General features: G+C 30.6%; 2 protein-coding genes across 4 annotated transcripts; one reads left to right on the plus strand and one right to left on the minus strand.

Moving 5' to 3' along the window:
* Positions 1-288: 288 nt before the first annotated feature.
* On the plus strand, positions 289-2,146 carry LOC107912927 (gibberellin 2-beta-dioxygenase 1). Its single transcript, XM_016841317.2, has 3 exons — positions 289-866; positions 961-1,318; positions 1,691-2,146. Exons 1-3 carry the CDS (start codon positions 478-480, stop codon positions 1,940-1,942), a joined length of 999 nt encoding a protein of 332 aa, XP_016696806.2. The 5' UTR covers positions 289-477; the 3' UTR covers positions 1,943-2,146.
* Positions 2,147-5,727: 3,581 nt separating this feature from the next.
* LOC107912928 (E3 ubiquitin-protein ligase DA2L) lies at positions 5,728-10,344 on the minus strand. 3 transcript variants are annotated; one of them, XM_016841318.2, is made up of 10 exons: positions 10,104-10,344; positions 9,843-9,901; positions 9,205-9,700; positions 8,860-8,911; positions 8,736-8,781; positions 8,556-8,637; positions 8,303-8,447; positions 8,104-8,194; positions 6,969-7,035; positions 5,728-6,573 (listed from the first exon to the last, which is right to left on the minus strand). In XM_016841318.2, exons 3-10 carry the CDS (start codon positions 9,394-9,396, stop codon positions 5,977-5,979), a joined length of 1,272 nt encoding a protein of 423 aa, XP_016696807.1. In that variant the 5' UTR covers positions 9,397-9,700; positions 9,843-9,901; positions 10,104-10,344; the 3' UTR covers positions 5,728-5,976. The 3 variants fall into 3 exon arrangements, with proteins under 3 accessions (XP_016696807.1, XP_040941320.1, XP_016696808.1); XM_041085386.1 differs by lacking the exon at positions 10,104-10,344 and adding an exon at positions 9,981-10,101; XM_016841319.2 differs by lacking the exon at positions 9,205-9,700 and having other exon boundaries at positions 10,104-10,265.
* Between the last annotated feature and the right edge of the window lie 4,518 nt (positions 10,345-14,862).

Genomic DNA, 14,862 nt, shown 5'->3' on the forward strand with positions numbered 1-14,862 from the left:
AATAGCTTTAAAGAAATCAAATTAATTGTCAAGGAACTAAATAATAATATTAGTAATAGGGGATTGGTGATGAGTGTTGACTTTGCTTTTGTGCAAGGCCCTGACGGCCGACCTTAGCCTGTTTGGAATATAATTTTACATGTCTTCTGTTACATGTAAAATAAATAAAATAAAGAAGAAACTTTATTTTTAATTCATAAAAAAATATTTTTTATATATATATTTTTTAAAAAATCTAAATTCGCTTTTCTCTTCCTATAAATAGCCAAGCAAAACCCCCAGTCATTTGTTCATTTGCCCCCCCCCCCCCCCCAACACAAATCTGTATCAAACTCCAAAACTTTCTCTTCTTTCATCTCCAAACCAGTTCAATCTTATCCATCCGTTTTGCTTTCTTTCTTATTTGCATCGAAAAGAACCCAACAAAGATAACATCAAACAACTGACAAAGAAAAGGCAGCAAGCAAGGAAAAAACAATGGTGATACTGTCAAAACCAGCAATTGAACAGTTTGGTTGTATCAGAAACAAGCAGGCAGCTACATTGTTCCCTCCGCTTATCCCTCTTGTGGACCTCTCCAAACCAGATTCCAGGCAGCAGATCATCAAAGCCTGCGAAGAATTTGGGTTCTTCAAGGTGATCAACCATGGTGTTCCCATGGACTTCATTTCCCGGCTGGAATCTGAAGCCACCAAGTTCTTCTCTTTACCCCTTTCGGAGAAAGAGAAAACAGGACAACCCCAGCCTTATGGCTATGGTAATAAAAGGATTGGACCAAATGGTGATGTTGGTTGGGTGGAATATCTTCTCCTCACAACCAACCAAGACCCGAATCTCCTTGGAACTGAAAACCCAGAGAGTTTCAGGTACTTGAAAAAAAAAAATTTCTTACACCAAGGAATTTGTTTTGTTGGGGTTTTTTTACAGTTTTTGAAAACTGTGCTGTTTTTGGTTTTCCAGGATTGCTTTGGATAATTATATGGCAGCAGTGAAGAAAATGGCATGTGAGATACTTGAAATGATAGCTGATGGGCTAAAGGTTCAGCCAAGAAATGTGTTAAGTAAGCTGATGATGGATGAACAGAGTGACTCTGTTTTCAGGCTGAACCATTACCCTCCGTGCCCAGAGGTGGTTCAGTCCTTGAATGGAACGAGCAGTAATGTGATTGGATTCGGTGAACACACTGACCCACAAATCATTTCAGTCCTAAGATCCAACAACACTTCCGGCCTTCAAATCTCTCTTAGAGATGGCACTTGGATTTCAGTCCCACCAGACCAATACTCTTTTTTCATCAATGTTGGTGATTCCTTACAGGTAAATCCCGATGCCTACATTCACATCCCAACACGTTAAAACAAGTAATTTCCAATCGTTCATTGGTTACTTTTTCCCTTTTGTTATGGATGAAATCACTTCTGGTCTAGTTTTTGTTCATTTCTTTTGAGAATTTGTTCATCAGATAAATATCTGTCATTTCTCACTTACAGTCCCCACCAATCATTTTTTTCCCTCACTGCCAAACAGCTTAGCTGTATGTATTAGCTCTCAAACTACCCCCATACATCAAATTCCAAACAACTTTGGGGGTTGTAGTTGTAGTATTGTATTCAGAATAGGAACCTTGGGTTTTGTTTTAAGCAGTCTCTAATGGAGGTTTTGCCCCTTTCTTTTTGGCGGGTGTTGCAGGTGATGACAAATGGAAGGTTTAAAAGTGTGAAGCACAGGGTACTGGCCAACAGTGTGAAATCAAGGCTTTCAATGATTTATTTTTGTGGACCACCTTTGAGTGAGAAAATAGCTCCATTGCCATCTTTGATGAGAGGGGATCAACAAAGCTTGTACAAAGAATTTACATGGTTTGAGTACAAAAAATCTGCTTACAGTTCTAGATTGGCAGATAACAGGCTCATGCACTTCGAAAAAATAGTTGCCTCATAATGTTCAATATCTTTTAGCTTCTCAGTATGCTTTTCTTTAAAAGTAGTTTTTTTAGTATACTTTTTGAAAAAAAAATACAAGTAGAAGCTTTTTAGTATGAAATTTCCTCTAGTTGGGAAAAGAAACCGTGTAATTTTACCCCTCTTTTTTTTCTGTGCTCAGTGTAACTATCTTGTTAATATGGTACAATTTTCTTTCCTATCATCATCAACTACTTTCATAAATTTTAACCAAAAAAAAAAAAAAAACTTATGTATCATATTTGGTACGGTAGAATTTAAAATTTTACACACATATAATGTTAAAATTATGTATCATATTTGTCTTTTAATTTTCTTTCATATGATTAACAAGAATAAGGTTTTTAAAGAGCCACCTTTTAAAATATTTTGTATCATTTGGTTTCTAATTTTTTTTTTAGGTCGGTATCTTCTCATTAATACTGTTAGTTTGTGCTGATACGGCACTACTAATCAATCTGATGAAATTTAAAAGTCAATAAATTAAAATTTATATTTATACTTATCAACTAACAATGTTAGTATGAATATATTAACCGGAATACAAATTTAAAGATTAATGAAATTAAAAAAATGTAAAGGTAAAATTATAGGTATAAAATAGAAAATTAGAAGGAAGCATTTGACAAATGAGGAAGGCAACATAAATTAGGTGGTCAAACTATATAATATTGATATTGTTTATAAGGGGTTGCCCCAACAAAACTATAATTGAAGAATCTTGCTCCACTCCAATTGGGTTAAAATAATGGCATGAAACTAATTTTTAATACACCGTCAATTTTACTTTAATTATTAAAAAGAAATCATCTGACATGACATAAAAACATGTCGATTTGTCCATAAATCACTTGTTCAGACATTGGGATTAAAATATTCAAACCTTACTCCTCTAATTAATTAACCAAATAACATTTTAATTAAATAATCAGGATTTGCTGCTTTCTGAGTTAGTTGGGACCACTGAAGTTGTAAACGAAAACCGAGAGTTGTTTCTTCTTCCCATAAGCCCGACCGAAAACCGCGTGTAGATAGAGCCTGTATGTCGCACCTTTTTTTAATTCAAGCTTTTCTCACCCAAACCAAAATTTGATCTTGGGAAATTGTCACAGTATTTTATTTTTATTTAATATATAATTAATTTTAATTTTTTATAATATAAAATAGATATTTTATATTTAGAATAATGAATATAATTTAAAAGTTTTTAATTAATATTAAAGTTTTTTAGAAATATTTAAAAAATATATTAAAATTTTGTCAAATAATATTAAATTTTTATTAAACAAATATTGTTTTATCAAAATAAGTTTTTTTAAAAAAAAAAAAGAATCAAACCAAATTATAAGAACTAATTAAAAAATGAAAAAAAATTTAATTGAATCAAACCAAACTAATATCATTCATATGATGGTAATCAAATATTAAATGGTAAGGGGTTTTGGGCACTGAAAATATATATATCTATTTAACAACTGAAATTTAATAAAAAGAATTTGATTTGGAATTACAATTTATATATATCAAAAATCAAATCGTATTAAATTAAATGAATAACATAACAATCAAATATTTACAAGTGGTGAAAAAGATATAGTGAGATATAATTGATGAATTTAATAGGAGGCAAAGATGAAATTTAGAAATTTAATTTTTTAATTCTATTTTATATCTCTCATAAGAGATTAAGAGTTAAAATAGAAAATTTTCTATTTAAGTTTGTTTATAATTTATGAATTTTTTTACTTTTACTCTTTATCTCTCATATTTATTTTATTATTTATGTCTAGAATTTGTAACTAACTTTCTAAATAATATGTATTGTCAGTACATCCAATATTTAATTTTTACTCTTCTTTTTATGTTTAGCCAAGAATGGATTCTGTTGTTGGACCATTAAAAGGACTACAACAGTGATTGGTGGTAAAGTCTTGTGATAGTTTTCCTTAATCTGTAACATACCGGTATGCTACACATTCAACTACAAAAATAAAAATGGTAAATTACATAATTAGTCATTAAATTATAGATAAGTTTTTTTATTTTGATTGTTTAACTAAAAAAGTTACAATTTGGTCATTAAATTATTCATTGGGATGTTAAAATCTATGCTATATGGCTCTCTCTATTTGCATTACATATACCAATCAAAAGTTCTCTTTCCACTTCTCTTTTACAATAGGCTTTTTTTTTCATAAAACAATTTTGGATGTCATGAATTTGTGAACTAAAATTGAAACAATTTTTCTCTGATCTTCAATACTGACCATCAAATTGACTTGAATCTAAGATATATTTTGCTACTTGTCGATGGGTGCTAATCCACTATACCAATATTTGAATCATTACTTGGAGTACACTAATGAAACCAAAAAAAAATAAAAAGACTTAAATAATAACTTTTGAATAGTTTAGTGAATTAAATGAAAACTTTTAAATAGTTCAATGACCAAATTATAACTTTTTTTAGTTAAGTCATCAAAATAAAAATTTACCCTTAGTTTATTAACAAATAGTGTAGTTTACCCATAAAAATTAAATTAAATTGACTTACTCTTAAGAGGAAAAATATTGGGATAAAAGTGATTCAAGTCTATGTATTAATTGTAGTTTTGCAATTAAGTCTTATTTTCCAGATTTAAGAAATTTAAGCTTAATTATTAAGACTACTAAAATACTTGTATTAAATATAAAATAAAATAAAAAAATAAAAAAGGAAAAATGAAACGTATAGTATTAAATGAGAAAATATGGTGAGGAAGGTTGATGATGAGCCAACGGAGTTGGCCCCCGTTTTAGGCTGTATACATAATAGATGGTTGGAATTCATTGAATAATAATCATTTTTATAAATCACGTGCATGTCATCTCAATCCCCACGTCCCTTTCACTTCCCAATCATTCATTGACATCTACATCTTTATGATATTTGACAAAAACCAAAACAATTTGTTGCTATGAAAATTATATCAAACCCTTGAAACCTTCACTTTACTAGCTTTAACTCTTTCATCCACCTTTTTACAGTCAACAACTAGTTGCTATTTTTCTTATTAATAACAGCTGTAATTATATTCCACAAATTCTATGGAATCATTTTTCCACAAATTCTATGGAATCATTTTTTTAAGAAACTCCAGAAATTTAATTTGATATTTTTCTCATTAAGATATTGTTTTATATCAACTGAAAATTTTTTTGATGCTCTTGAAACGAATATTTGTTATCTTTTCACTATAATATTATCAAGTGTCAGATAATGAAACCCCTTTTTTTTTTTTTAGTGAAAGCAACGTTTGCTTGGTTTGGTAGGTGATGAAGGGCTTAATTTTGGTGGCATCGAATGTATGAATGGGACCAACAGTAAGTCCTTGGCCATACTTTCATTTGAATCACATAATGGTTTGAGATGCATTTATTATTTAGTGAATACCATTTTTCCACCCAATTAATTCAATAACACTATTTTTTTTCTTTTTTGAATGTTAATAACACTATAATTTAATGTTATTATTTAGTAGTTGTTATATATGTTTAATAAAAAAAAAACTGATGCTGATGACTGCATTTTTATTCTTGATTGTTTTGATGCGTGTTGAAGTGGAGTCGATCAACCATTGCCGTCTAGAATTTCGATTTTACAAAGGTTTCTTTTCATTTGAGACATGCAAGCGAAATAATACTAATAAAGACGGCATCATAATTATGATTTTGTTTTGGAGAATATGAACAAGCTAACAAACGAAATCAATCTGGCAAAGGAGATCCAAAACATTATGAATAGGATAAACAAACTACCTTCCTTTCATTTGTTACAATGATCTGTTTACTTTGCTCATATCTATATATAAAATATATGTGGGGGTGAAAATAGTGCGAGGAAGAGAAAGGATGATCATCACTAGCTTTAACAATCACAGAGCTCGAGAGTCAGGACTCAGCAAGTTAACAGCCACGGCCAGTGTCATCCATCATCTGTTGGAGAAAGTCGATCATGGAGGCCTGGCCATAAAACTATTGCCATGAAAGTCCAGGGCCACTCGTCATGGCTCTAGCTTCTGCCAGAGATACAGCCATTGCCAGCATCATCTGCTCCTCGTAACTTTCTGGAACCATGGGACCAGGTCCACCCACACTCTGAAAGCTGCCTCTAATTTCATCTTGTTGAGGTATTGCAGAGATCCCACCGCTATCTTCTGTCACATCAGAGCTTGCATAGCTAGTCCCTGCTTCGGCCACCTCTAACTCATGATTTATGCCCCATTTCCCTTCATCACTTCCTGGTGTCATCCCACCATCACCAACTGGACTCTCTGCAGGAGGATAGTTCTCACCAACTTGGTGCAACCTATTATTATAAAATCTCCTGCTGCTGCTGCTGCTGGGAAGCATATCAAATGCTTGCATACTCCCATCATGGTTAAGGGAAGATTCTCCACCCATCTGCTGACGCTCAGCAAGGGCAGCTATTGCACAAGCAAGTCCACCAGAAGGAGATGATGATGAGCCCGTGACCGTGGTCGTGGATGGTAATACATATCCATCTCCTGAAACATAATGCACTGAAGAAGCAGCACCTACATTGTTAAGATTTCTCTGTCTGCTGTTTTCCTGTATCAGTTCAATTCAAAGAATCAACAGTCAGAGATAAGAAATCAATCAAAAGTCTGTGCATAACGTAGTCACGTAGAAATGAAGATCCTACACAAATAACAAGATGACATTACAAACATTTTAAAATTACAAGTTGCAAGTTTTCCTCGTTTATTTTTTTTTCCCTATTAAATAAATTCACATGAAGTTCTTGCCATCCAAAATACACTAGTTCAATATACAGTTGGGTGCTATATGAACAACAAAGTTTTCTGTCCAGCATCTTAAACTGGAACCAGTTTCTAACCAAATAACTATAGGCAAAAACACTTTGATTAAACTGACAGGAGCTAAATACTTAAATTCTGCAATTAGTTTCATACATAAATCTCATCAAATTTTGAAAAATATACCTGAATCGACTGCCAAACTGCTTCCATGACCATTATCTCCTCAAGATCTATGTCAAAGTCGTCATCCCTGCAATTTAAGCATTTGATGAAAGAAAATTCATTCCTTCTGGAACACAAGATAAACAAAGTATAGCCAGCCATGCTTAGGCCAGAGAGAGAATAGTACTTGACTACTAGTGAAGTGGAAAACAAAATACTGCATCATCTTTTTCATTCAAAAGCAAATAAGATATAAATTCACCAGAACATAATGCAACCAATAAGGTATTTTACATTACTTTTTTTAATTTTGGCATAACCCTTTCATAGAAAACAGGATGGTAATTAAACCAACTTCAAATGGTTGGCATCATCCTTACACCAACAGAAACTTTAGGAGCATCTTCTGAACATACTTTCTGGCTTTTCCTTTCTCATTCAAAAACAAAGGAAGCAGACGTTCACTGACATGTACCCTAATTTTTGTAGATAACAGAACTTCCAGTGAGGGAGGATTTACATCATTCTTTGTACAACTCAAGAACATACAGTGCATCCACTGACCACTTAGCCATCTAAGATAGATTATCAGCTTTTCCTCTCCCCACAAAAAGTGCAACAGAAAAAATAAACAAATTAGTCATTTCCCTGTATGTAGAGCTAGATATATGGAACATCTTGTGCCACTGAACTCTAATTAAAATGAGTTACTAGTCACAGTAAATTAAGGTCTGTTTTTATAGTTTTCATCCATATCCTCTTTGAACTTTGTCCATTCACAAGATCATCTCCATTAAATCAGATGTTTCCCTGAAGGAATTTGTAGGTCACCTCTTTAAATGTTGTAGTCACATTTCATCCCCCTCAATCTAATCTCTTACGCGTGTCCCCCATTCCTTTAGATACTCATCCATTATCTCGTTTTCCATGTACATAACAAATATAATGAAATGAATCTGATCTCAAAAACACTAGTGAATGGTGAAATAAATCTCACCTCACAAAAGTTGAAAGTAAACACATGGACCTGTCTTACAACATGAGTTCTGTGATTGCAATACAAACTAGCAACCGTGATCCATGCACTTTTCCCCCTCTTAACATATGAAGAGTAAATCCTATGCAAGGACACAAAGTTACCTAAAAGTTTGCCTACCTGTTAACCCTAGGATGCGAGCGTTGTCCAATCATCAAGGCAGCCTGTGAATCTTGAGAAGAAAATATTTCCTCCTCCCTGGGGGATCTATCTGCAAATAACGAGAGAAAAGGAAGGAATAAAATTTCAAGACAGAACAATGTCAAAGGAAGTGAAGAACGAATATGCAAGAAAAACCAGAATAACAATAAATTGACACCTGCAATTGAGTTGTACTGAACTTCTCCTGGTGCAACCGCAGTGCTTGAAGAACTCAAGTCTTGTCTTTTCAGCATTCTCTCTTCGTCATCCTGAAGTTCCTGCTGCCTCATTCTAATTTGTGCTTCTATGACACGCTGTTCTTCCTGCAAAATTTAAATAGCAAAACCCAATATTAAACTCATTTTGTATCCAGCGATTATCATAGGAATTACACCATCTCTTTTTTGCTTTGGAAAGAGGTGTGAGCTTACAATTTGCTCTATCCCTTTTTCCTCTTTTGTTTTCACACCTCGATACTCGACAGCATAATTTGAGGTTTTGCAGAAAGGACACCTCAAAACGTCAAGGAATGTAAACATTGGAGTACAAGTATACACACAGCTAATCAATTTGAAAATTTCTACAGTCAATTTCATTGATGTGAAGGATACTGGGTAGGACGGGTTGAATTAGGATTCTTCATCTGCAGAAAACACTCTGGTGCAAATAAGATGTGTCAACATTGCATGTAACTAGCAATATCAGTAGCATTTAGAAAATCCAAAGATAGCTTACCTGTACAGATACTTTTCATACAACATCTTGATCTGTTGAGACTTGGATAATACTAAAATACAAAAGGAAAAAAGAAAATCATATTCATATTCAACTGCAACTAATTTTAAAAGCTAACCACAGATAATACTAAAATACAAAAGGAAAAAGGAAAACCATACTCATATTCAACTGCAACTAATTTTAAAAGCTAACCACACATGAATTAACATTCAATAAAAACCAGTAAACAAGGGCTCATTCTAAGCAGTGACTGATAAAGCAAAAGGATAAAAAGAGCATGATATTTACAATTGGATAGCAATTAGCAAGCATAAGAAGAAAGCCAATGAGATAAATACAAACCAAAAAGCAAATTGGGCATTCTTCAAGATCAGAACAGCATTCTTCATCGCCAGGATAGCAAGGAGCAAGCTTCGATTCAAGTATCAGCTTTCTTAGTTTCTTAATATCCACATCTTTATGAACATACAACCCTTGTGGGCGTGTATACTTCTCATCGACGACTTGCCTCCGCCTTCCCAACTTATTACCCATCAAAAAGAATATCCCAAAACTGTATCCCCTAACTGTTCTCTTTCCTTCTTCTTCTTCCTCTAATTCGACCCAATATTTGATTATTTTTCAAATTCTTCAAGACAAAAACCAATCAAAATAGCTGCAAATTTGGTTTTTGGTAAATTGGTTTACTAAAAATTACCAATTATGAACAAATAATCACGTAGAATCTACAACCATAATTCGTAGTTTTACAACATAATCAAACACACACACTACATTAAAACTGAATTCTAATCCAAACAAACAATAGTTCATTATCTAAAATCATGCCCCATGAATCCTGCAAGTGCAATAAAAAAAAAAACCTTGAAATTAAACATATATATTAATAGTTAAACATGCTTCAAAATGTAATATAGAAACCAAAATTTGATTAAAAAGAAAACGCTAAGTTCTGAATTACAAAAGGAAATTTAACTTACCAAGTCCAACTTTCACAGCTGAATTGGCCAGTGTAATCCTTCCCGAAACATGGCCATACCTATAATTAAACCAAAGAAAGAAAAACATTAAGACTAAAAAGAACAAAGTAAAATCATTGCAAAAACAGATTCACTTACAAGGAAAAATACAAATTCGAACCAAAAGACAAAGCTTTTGAACAGAAGAAAATCGAAGCAAACGAAAAGAAAAAACAGAACTTTACTAAATTATGGGCAAATTGAGAGAAGAAAGAAACTGACCTTGAAACCTGAAAGGGAATTGGCGGAAGCGAGTTTAGGGGCTTAAAAGAAAGAAAAGGAAAGAAAGGGAAAGACTTTGGCAAGGAGAATGGAAACACAATCTCAACTTTCTCTCAGAAAAAGAAAGAAAGAAAGAAATTTTATTTTTATTTCTTGTTGTAAATTGTTTATATTATTTCATAAATAAAAATTCGCATACACGTATTTGTTCTTTTTTCTTATTCATTTTTTGGTTTCTTTCGGCGTTTGGATGGAGACTCGTAGATATAAAGACAAACAAAATACGAGAAAATGTTATTATTTTTATTTTACAAAAAAGAAAAAAAATACTGTAGTGATGTTTTCTATAACTGCAATATTATTTATTGCTCTAATTGTTAATTGTTAATTTTAAATTTTCTACTTAAAATTTTAGTATATTACTCTCTATTTTTATTTATTTTATTTTAGTATGAATTTGAATTCTTTAACGTCTTAGCAATTTAATGATATTTGGTTTTCTTATTTTTCAATTTTTACAAATTAAAGTCATTAAGTTTTTTACTTTTTTATTTATTAATATTTAAGTTGTTGAATTATTTTTTAAAATGAAAATATTATACAAATCCAAGTGAATGATCATTTTTCTTTTCATTTGAATTAATTTATCATGGAAAACTTTTAAACTACTTTTCTGAAAGAATGCATACAAATTACATTTTTTTTTAAAAAAATGAAAGGAACGAAGGGATAATTGAAATTAATTAATCTATTCTTTTTATTAATTCACTAAATCATCCAAGTTTTTGTTAATTATATGAAAATGAATAAGTATATTGAATATTCTATCGGATTTTTATGTGATGAATGTAATTTTTTTATTTAATTATAATGTGTGACATGGGATCTATTTGATTTTTGTAAATACGACATATTTTATGGTTAATTATTTATTTATTTATTTGAAAAATTAATTCATTAATTCATTAATGAGTGAAATCATACAATTCAGAGAAAAAATAGTAAATATTTGTCATCTATTGAAGGATAATATTTAAATTATTATGATACATTGACAATTGACCTTGTTACAACTCATATACAACATATTTAGAGTGATTGCAAGCACTTAATACAATAAGGAAATCAGGTCCAGATGGTCCAAAGCGCGGAGTAAAAATTAATAAAAAAAATTGAGCATTCATCAAAACAACAACAAAATCATCCTTAAATTTATTTGTAAAATTACTACTACATACATAAGAAATATTAAAAAACTTGTTATAAGGGGATTATTTATTTAAAAAAAACTACTTATTAGTGATTAATTTGGAAGAAAAATGTATTTAAATTTGAAAAAAAAAAAGAAAAGAAAAGAAAGGGATGATTAAGTTTGAGAATTAAAGAAGGAAAGGGTGGAGTAGTAAAGGAGGAAAGGATCAAATCAACACCACTCCAATTTAGTTTACTGTTTACTTCTCTCCCCCTCTTACCCGCGCGTCTTTTTCAATCGCCTTCTCCCTTCTTTATCTTTTGTATTATATGTTTTCATTTTTTAATTATTTTATATTTTTCCTTTTGGAGTATATCTAATTTTTTATCTTAAGAATTAGCTATTTTTTTTATTATAAAAAAGGATTAGCTACTAATTTTAAAGAGTGTTTTTAAGTCATTAATTATAAAATAAAATTTGATATTTTTTTGAGAGTTATTGTTTAGTACATTTCTAATAAAAAAAATTCACAAACATTTGTTAAGTTATATTTAAAAATATAATTAATAAATAAAAAAATCAAAATAATATTTTTAATTTTATTAAATTTATCTCTAAATATTTAATTTAACTTATTTTTTAAATATTTTAAATGATATAGATCTTATTTTCCAAGTAATTTATTTATTAGTTAAAAATGGATGATAATTTATTAATAAAAGGATGTAAAATTAATTGTACGCTGGATGGACAAAAGTGGGGTAACTAATCTTTCCCAAAAGCAAGAAGGTATGGCCCATTAAAAATGAAGGGATTTTTTTGTTTGTCCACATCTGCCAGACTGTGGACCATAATTTAACTCCCTTTTAATTGGTTGACCAAAATTCTTAAATCTTCATTATCTTTCTCATCTCTTTGCCTACCTTCATTCACTCACATCAATTTCTTTATCCATTTATGCATTTTATTCCATTAAATCTGAGTTTAATTTAATGATTTGTTTGAGTTTCAAATCGCGTAAACCACATTTAGTTTTTTTTTTTAAATTTATTAGGGTAAATTATACCATTAGTTACTAAATTATAAGTAAATTTTTATTTTGATTATTAAATTATTCGAAAATTTTCATTTAAGCCATTAAACTATTGAAAAGTTTTTGTTTAAGTCATTGATCTTTTAATCAATATCCATTGAAGAGTAGAAGAACATACATTAGACCCAAATCGATATGATGTCGAAGATTGAAGAAAAAATTATTTGAATTTTGGTTCATAAATTTGTGATGTCCAAAAGTATTTTATAAAAAGAAAACTAAAATGTAGAAGAGAATGGGAAAGATAGTTTCAGATTGGTGCATGTATTAAAGCTAACAACTCAATGATTTAAATGAAAATTTTTGGATAGTTCAGTGATCAAAACAAATACTTACCCATAGTTTAGTGGCTAATGGTGTAGTTTACCCATTTTATTACGTTTAAGTCTCATCATGTATGAACCTTATTCGGATATATTTTGATTAATAATCAGATCATGTTTTGAATCGGTTGATGCTTACTATACTTATTCAAATATGTAATATTTATAATTGTAATTGTAATTACATATACATTTCTCCAAAGATTGTTGCATATGAGTTTGGACCCCAAAAGCATATGTCCAAGTTAATGATTCTATGTATGTGATCGTTGAACCTAATCGCTCATAACACAAATTATTTTTAGTTTGTATGGTTTGACATTAATAAATAAGTTGTGGTTGGAGGAATATGAAGTTTAATATTTAGATATAAGAAACTGTTGAATAGGGCTGGTATGCATTTGGTTCACCCAATTGGTTATGGATGGTGGAACCATAACGCTTATGGCTAATCTCTTTGCTAAATTATGTAACCGAACCTCATTATCCAACCTTTTTAATCCTTGGAGTTGTTCCTATGAACAATAAAAATCTTTAAATGAGTGGTTATCTATAGTTTGGTAAGCCAAATTTTGTTGTCTTCCGTGGGGACACACATTTGTTTTTAGATGTACTTGTGACTAACATGTTTATCGGTGCATCACAAATGGAAATTCACAGTATACCTTTAAAAATTAAAAATTTTGGTTAATCTAAATTCCATTTGGGTTTGATTAAAATCTACTAGATTTTTAAATGATTAATCAAACTTGACAGATGCCTATTGCAATTTTAAACTCTAGGAAAGATCAAATGAAGGATAAATTGCAATCACCATTGATAGTGCAAATCTATTATTGTGCTAAATGTTACGTAATATATTCTAACTATACAAACATATATAAACCCTAAATAGCATGGTTTGGGAGTAAAATTGAAAAGTTGAGTTAACTAGTGTTGATACAAGACACAACAAGGGAGGAACACAAGGAGGAACAAGAAGGAAATCAAGGTGGTGATATGGAGGCTGGTTTACCTAAAGAAGTCGAGTTGCGGAACAAAGACAAGAGGACATATTGACTATTGAGTGCTCAGAATGGCTTTATTGGAACCAAGAGTCGATCCCTTCTTTATTGTTGATCAAGGTAATTTTTATAGGAGAGGTCTCCTTGTTCATTAGTGTGATGTGGCAAATTGCTATGAAGAAAGTTTATCATCGTTCAATGCATGAAGGACATATACTAAGGGGCTCATTTCTTTATTCATTCAATCAGTACAAGGTTGTTATGCTCAAATGAGTACCTTATAACCTTGAGGGTGTGTTCACACCTAAAAGTAGATTTCTGACCTTTCTTGAGAGAGGTGAATGGTCTTACCAAGGGGTGCTGATAGCTATATATTATGACTATTTAGATAAGTGTTGAATGTAAAATTTCTACTATCTAATATATCTTTACCAATTTAGCGAATTTAAGCTTAGAAATCTATATATAATTACTTTATAAAAAAATTCTCTTAACACATGTTAATAATAATAAGTCAATTTATCCAAAGGAGGTACTGATTTCCAAGTTTTTTTTTATACAACTTATTTCCAAGTTATAATATTTAAAAATTGATATTAATAATAAAATATTTTATTTCAAAAATTGATTTTTAAGGTTAGTTGATTTGTGAAAATATATTTTCAAATACAACCATGTAAATGTATTGATATTTAATTTGAGAATCTTTAACTATAAGTCATGTAGCAGTTATATGGAAGATTAATGTATAAGCTGATATTTAATATTATTAATTTTAAAAATTAAAAGATGTGATGATGTTCTCTGAAATTAATTAAGGTGAAAACTTATATTTAACCATAAAATCAATATTAATACATTAGGGTAAAAATAACTTTTGGTTTTTATGGTTTTTTTCTCGTGAAAATCTAATATATATATATGGAAAAAAATTGTATGAAACAGTGACGCCATGTCATCTGTATCCCTTTCTAATAGTTTTATGCCACATCAATATTCTTATCCTGAATTTTAGGATTTTATCCTGAATTTAAGTATTTCAATTTGGATTTGATTTTTTTCAAGATAAAATCCTGAAATTCAGGACAAGAGTACTGATGTGGCATAAAACTATTGGAAAGGGATACAGATGACGTGGCGTCACTGT

The sequence above is a fragment of the Gossypium hirsutum genome, chromosome A13 (assembly GCF_007990345.1).
Source record: "Gossypium hirsutum isolate 1008001.06 chromosome A13, Gossypium_hirsutum_v2.1, whole genome shotgun sequence".
Taxonomy (NCBI): Eukaryota; Viridiplantae; Streptophyta; class Magnoliopsida; order Malvales; family Malvaceae; genus Gossypium; species Gossypium hirsutum.

Bases quoted from the DNA above. Each gene is read 5' to 3' on its own strand.
- LOC107912927 (XM_016841317.2), top strand. From the start codon at position 478: ATGGTGATACTGTCAAAACCAGCAATTGAACAGTTTGGTTGTATCAGA. The intron at 867-960 runs GTACTTGAAAAA...TTGGTTTTCCAG, and splicing joins GAAAACCCAGAGAGTTTCAG to GATTGCTTTGGATAATTATA. The intron at 1,319-1,690 runs GTAAATCCCGAT...CGGGTGTTGCAG, and splicing joins ATGTTGGTGATTCCTTACAG to GTGATGACAAATGGAAGGTT.
- LOC107912928 (XM_016841318.2), bottom strand. From the start codon at position 9,396: ATGGGTAATAAGTTGGGAAGGCGGAGGCAAGTCGTCGATGAGAAGTAT. The intron at 8,638-8,735 runs GTATCCTTCACA...TGACGTTTTGAG, and splicing joins AATTCAACCCGTCCTACCCA to GTGTCCTTTCTGCAAAACCT. The intron at 8,448-8,555 runs GTAAGCTCACAC...TAAATTTTGCAG, and splicing joins AAAAAGGGATAGAGCAAATT to GAAGAACAGCGTGTCATAGA.